This window comes from Pipistrellus kuhlii, unplaced genomic scaffold (assembly GCF_014108245.1).
Source record: "Pipistrellus kuhlii isolate mPipKuh1 unplaced genomic scaffold, mPipKuh1.p scaffold_m20_p_155, whole genome shotgun sequence".
Taxonomy (NCBI): Eukaryota; Metazoa; Chordata; class Mammalia; order Chiroptera; family Vespertilionidae; genus Pipistrellus; species Pipistrellus kuhlii.
The window spans coordinates 87554-92923 of NW_023425466.1; the positions used below are offsets into that span (position 1 = coordinate 87554).

Here is a 5370-nt window from a genome sequence, read left to right on the forward strand (position 1 = left end):
AGAGGGAACATCGATGAAGCATCGATGAGAGAGAATCATCCATCAGCTGCCTCTTGCACACCCCCTACTGGGAATGTGCCCAAAACCAAGGTACATACCTTTGACCGGAATCGAACCTGGGACCTTCCAGTCCGCAGGCCAACGCTCTATCCACTGAGCCAAACCGGTTTCGGCAAGGCATTCTTCTTGGCTTCAATCTGGGGTGGGGTTGCAGGGGGTGGAGGAGGCCCAGGGCACACCCCACTCGTCCACCTGAGAACCCCAAGAGCCCTGGATTCAGGCAGGTGGGCGGAGTCTGAGAGAGAGGCCACATGCCTACACCCAATAGCAGGAGGGTGGGAAGTGCGTGTGGGCGGGGCCTAGAGGACGCCCCGCCCCTGACGGCCCCGGCCACGCCCCCAGGGATGACCGGGATCCTGCTCTGCGCCGCTGGGCTGCCCGTGTGCCTGACCCGGGCACCCAAACCCATCCTGCACCCGCCCCCGGTGAGCAAGAGCGACGTCAAGCCGGTGCCCGGCGTGCCCGGCGTGTGCCGCAAGACCAAGAAGAAGCACCTCAAGAAAAGTACGTCCTCCGTGCCCCCCACACACACCCCTGAACTGAATCCCGTTAACCCTGGACCACAATCCCTCCGACGCCCAGCTCCAATTTGCTCTTGGACTTAGGACCTCACCTCCATGTCCTGATCTCAATTCCCGTTTCCCCGACCCCTTCTGCTCGAACTCCAATTACATCCCACCTGCAGCAGCCCCTGACCTTTCACCCCTGGCAACCCCACCTCTGCAACCCCTGACTCCATCGGAGCTGCCTCGGCCTGGGGGTAAACTCCGGGCACCCTCAAGCCCACCCCCTTGTGTCCTTGCAGGTAAGAACCCTGAGGATGTGGTTCGGAGGTACATGCAGAAGGTGAAGAACCCACCTGATGAGGTGAGGGCCCGCGACCACGGACCTGGGCTGAGGGCAGCCCTGCCTGCAGAGGCCCTCTCTCTCCCCTTCCCTCCTCTGCCCTCCTCTGCCCTCCCTTCTCCTCCCCTTCTCTCCCTTCCCTCCCCTCCCTCCTCTTCCCTCCCTTCTTCTCCCCTTCTTTCCCCTCCCCTCCCCTCTTCTCCCCTCCCTTCTCCTCCTCTTCTCTCCCCTCTCCTCCCTTCCTCTCCCTTCCCTTCCTTCTTCTCCCCTTCTCTCCCTCTCCCGCGCCCCCAGAAATTCCTCCTGGTTCTGTTATGGTCCCTCCTCCCAGTTTATGTGTTTGCCCTTTCACTTTCTCAGCAACCTCTTTTGGTCAACAGAAAAGCTGAGTGTCATAGAGTCACAGGTGCCAGTCTTTGGGTGATTGGCCGTGTTTGTATCTTATTTTCACCACGGTTTTTAGTTATGCTGCTAATAGTCCTTAATCCTTTGGGGGGGAGGCACATATCTGAATTTGGAGGATGGGCGTCCGAATTGGGTGACAGACGGGCACCCGAGAAGGGAGTCCTGCCCGCCCAGCCCTCACCCGCCCTGTGCCCGCAGGACTGCACCATCTGCATGGAGCGGCTGGTCACGGCGTCCGGCTACGAGGGCGTGCTGAGGCGCAAGGGGGTGCGGCCAGAGCTGGTGGGCCGCCTGGGCCGCTGCGGCCACATGTATCACCTGCTGTGCCTCGTGGCCATGTACTCCAACGGCAACAAGGTGGGCTGGGGGCGGTGCGTGGGCGGCTGGCGAGGGGGCCCGGGGGAGCGGGGGCCTCGGGGACCTCACCCCGCCTCCCCCGCCGCAGGACGGCAGCCTGCAGTGCCCCACCTGCAAGGCCATCTACGGGGAGAAGACGGGCACGCAGCCCCCCGGGAAGATGGAGTTCCACCTCATCCCCCACTCGCTGCCGGGCTTCGCCGACACCCAGACCATCCGCATCGTCTACGACATCCCCACTGGCATCCAGGTGAGCCCCCGGGGCCCCTGACGCCCCTCCTCCCACCCCTCCAGGGCCTCCCCCCTACTCCTGTCTGCGGTTCCAGCCCCTGAGCTCGGCTGCTCCTTCCCGCAGGGCCCTGAGCACCCCAACCCGGGCAAGAAGTTCACCGCCAGAGGCTTCCCGCGCCACTGCTACCTGCCCAACAACGAGAAGGGCCGGAAGGTGGGTGTCCTGAGGGGGCGGGGCCGCGGGCCAGGGCTGCCTCCCCCACCCGCAGGGACAGGGACGTGACCGCCTACTGTGCGTCTAGCCCTGCCAGGCCCTGCTGAGGCCAAGGTCTTGGATCCATGTTACAGGTGAAGAAACAGCCTCAGAGAGGGCAAGTAACTTGCTCAAGGTCACACAGCTAGTACGTGGTGGAGCCTGTCTGTGAACCCACGCAGTCCAGGCTTTTCACCACCTCACTCTAGGTGTTGTCTGCTTCTACTTATTATTTTTCAAGAGGAACCAGAAATTCTGATTTTTTTAAAATGTTGCCAACGGAGTCACATAGTGTGGGGTCCACGCCAAACTGCAGAGACCCTTTGAGACCCTTCTGAAAGATGAAATAGAGAGGGGCCGGAGACCGGGATGGCAGGACACAGGCTTTATTAAAGAGAAGAGCACCCCTGCCGCTGCTCCCAGAGGGGGCAGGAGAGAACCAGGGCCGGGGGAGGGGGGGAGGTCCATGTAGTTTTAAGGGGAGGAGAGGGGGTGGGGCTTAGGGCACTCAGCACACTGATTGGTGACCTAGGGACTTAGGAATGGGGGGGTGGGGTTAGGGTATTTGGCAGGTGCTGATTGGTGGTTCAGTGCTCAGGAACGGCTGGTTGCAGGTGGGGTTTACCTCTGTCCATCAACTGGAGGAAGGGAGGACCTATCACCTTCCTTCACCCCAGAAGAAACAGGCAGATAGCTTGGAATGAGTCTGTCCTGGGAAGGAACCGGCCAAGCCCAGCGGCCACAGGGCATCCTGCTGGGATCAGTAGGCCTCGGGGAGCCACCGCGTGGCCGGGAGGGGAGGCGGGGCTGCCTGTGACCCCGCCCATCGCCACCCGCCACTCCAGGTGTTGCGGCTGCTCATCACCGCCTGGGAGCGCAGGCTCATCTTCACCATCGGCACCTCCAACACCACGGGCGAGTCGGACACCGTGGTGTGGAACGAGATCCACCACAAGACCGAGTTCGGATCCAACCTCACGGGCCACGGCTACCCAGACGCTAGCTACCTAGACAACGTGCTGGCCGAGCTCACAGCCCAGGGCGTGTCCGAGGCCACGGCCAAAGCCTGAGGCCCCGGGCTGCCCACCTTCCCTCCTGCTTTGCCCCTGGCCGGCCACGGGCCTCCCTCCGCCAGGTGTGCCTCCTGGTGGCCCAGGCCCAGGGCTGGGGAGGAGCCCGTGGAAGAAGCCGGATGCGCCCTGGAAACCGGGCTGGTGGCTACTGGGGATGATGGGAAGACGGCAGGCCAACCAGCCTGCTCCGACCGAGCCCTGAGAGGACCGCAGGGAGAGCACCAGGAACCACAGCGACCGCCCTACCGCCAAGACAGAGCCTCAGCCCTCACACAGACACGTGTCCCGGTGAACACACGCACGCGCACCCACGTGCCTCTACTTGCCCCCAGGCCGGAGAAGACACAGGAGACACCTGCGACCCTCCGTGTGGACCCCATGTGTGTCTGTCACCTCCGCACGAGCTTGTCTGCCAGCAGGAGGACTCGGGTCAAGCACTTGGGGACCTGCTGGGGTTCCTGAGGGACAAAGGGGCACCTGGGGCGCCCAGCTGACCCCCCATCTGTGTCACCGCCTCTGCCCCCAGGTTATGGCGCAGCTCTGCAAAGGGGCGGGCCAGAGAGAGGGGGGCTAGAGGTATCTTGCTTTGTGCTTGTGTCTCCTCATCCTCCCACCCATCCATCCCCAGGCCCTTGTCCGTCCATCCCAGGTAAAGGCAATCACTGCTTGCCTTTCTGCCCACGCGCCCCATCCTCCCCACCGATTCGTTTCCAATGTGGAGCTCCTAAGGCTGGAGCTCCTGGCTTAAGGAGCGAGAGGCAGCGGCCTGGTGTCAGCCAGCAGGTCTGCAAAAAAAAGCAGGCAGGAGCGCAGAGCGTCCGCTCCCCTGGCTCGGGAGTGTGGGCCGTGGGGTGGCTGATGGTTTCCACCAACCAGAGGCCTGTTGCCCAGGCAACGCACCAGCTCCGCCTCTGTGGATTGGCTACCGCGGTGGAAGCCAGCCAAGAACGAAAGGGACGCCAGTGATTGCTCTTTTGAAAAAAAACTACCAGTCCCACTGTGGGTGGAGAAATAAACAGCCTTTCTCCTCCTCGCCCTGTCTTTTCCTGCCAAGGAAGGAGGGCGGGGGGCGGGAGGGGGGGGGCCTCTGTTCCTGGGGGCCTTGCAACAAATGACGACCCTAGGACCATTGCCCCTCTGGGCCTGGGGCAGCTGGCGAGGCAGGGTTCCCATGATTCTCTTGTCCTGGGGCAGAGGCAGACCTACCCAGAGGACAGAGGTTGAGGTTTGTTCTTAGGCACACGGTGCTCCCTGGCACAATGACTAGGAATGAGGGGTTCGGCTGGGAGCTCACAGCCTCTGGGGAAATACGGGAGAAAGCTGGGAGACGCCATGGCCAGTTCCTGGGTACCTCCGAACCCCAGTCTCTGCCCTGGAGGAGGAGGGCCAGGTTCTCTCTACCGAGAGAAGAGCCGGGGACACATCCCAGTTTCTGCAACAAGCTTCTCTGATCAGCATTTGCAACAGCCAGGAATTGCCCAGGAGGGTGCTGTGGGTGCTGCGGCTCCGAGCGACCCCTGCTGGCCACACGTGGGATAGCGCCGCATCCTGCTCCACCTCCCAATTCAGGTAGGTTCCGTTTCTGTCCCACCCTACACAGCAATCACACAAAACCAGAGTCCTTCGAGGCCCTACCAGGTCTGCCTGTTGGGTGTTTCCCAACATTTTATCCTCTGGGATTCATTCTGAGACAAACTCTTAATAGGTAAAATCGCCCAGCCTCAGACCCCATGATCATCCAGGTCACCTGAGGAACTTGTTAAGAATCCTGCCACGCTCCTTCAGATTGTGATGCAGTAGCTCCCGGTGCAGCCCAGGGAGCTGTATTTCTAGCAGACACGTCGGGGGTCGGGGGCGGGGGAGAGACTGGGCCACAGTCTGAGAAACTCCCCCCCTGGTTCCGGAGCTATTTCTAAGCCACTCCCTCCTCGTTGTATACATGGGTAAACTGAGGCTGAAAAAGGGGCAAGGAGCCTGTCTGAAGGCGTCCCAGACTCCAAGGGTCTGTCTGGGTCTCGCCCATTGCGCTCCCAGCCTATTCTTCCCGAGGCACCTGATTCTGGAAGCTTGTGGTTAGGACCGTCCGCCAAGGGCAGGGCACGGCTCAAGGGGACCAATGAGGTTACACTGATTGGCAGACGTGAA

The 5370-nt window shown here is 61.8% G+C and overlaps 1 protein-coding gene across 1 annotated transcript in view; it reads left to right on the forward strand.

Annotated features, from left to right (window-relative positions):
* The window catches only part of DTX1 (deltex E3 ubiquitin ligase 1), a 36894-nt gene extending 32636 nt beyond the window's left edge, over positions 1–4258 (forward strand). Inside the window, exons 5-10 of the mRNA XM_036439459.2 lie at positions 403–564; positions 866–927; positions 1510–1668; positions 1757–1918; positions 2024–2113; positions 2998–4258. Coding sequence (XP_036295352.1) covers positions 403–564; positions 866–927; positions 1510–1668; positions 1757–1918; positions 2024–2113; positions 2998–3222 — 860 coding nt within the window. The 3' untranslated portion in view covers positions 3223–4258. The remainder of the gene's footprint in view (positions 1–402; positions 565–865; positions 928–1509; positions 1669–1756; positions 1919–2023; positions 2114–2997) is intronic.
* The last annotated feature ends 1112 nt before the right edge of the window (positions 4259–5370 follow it).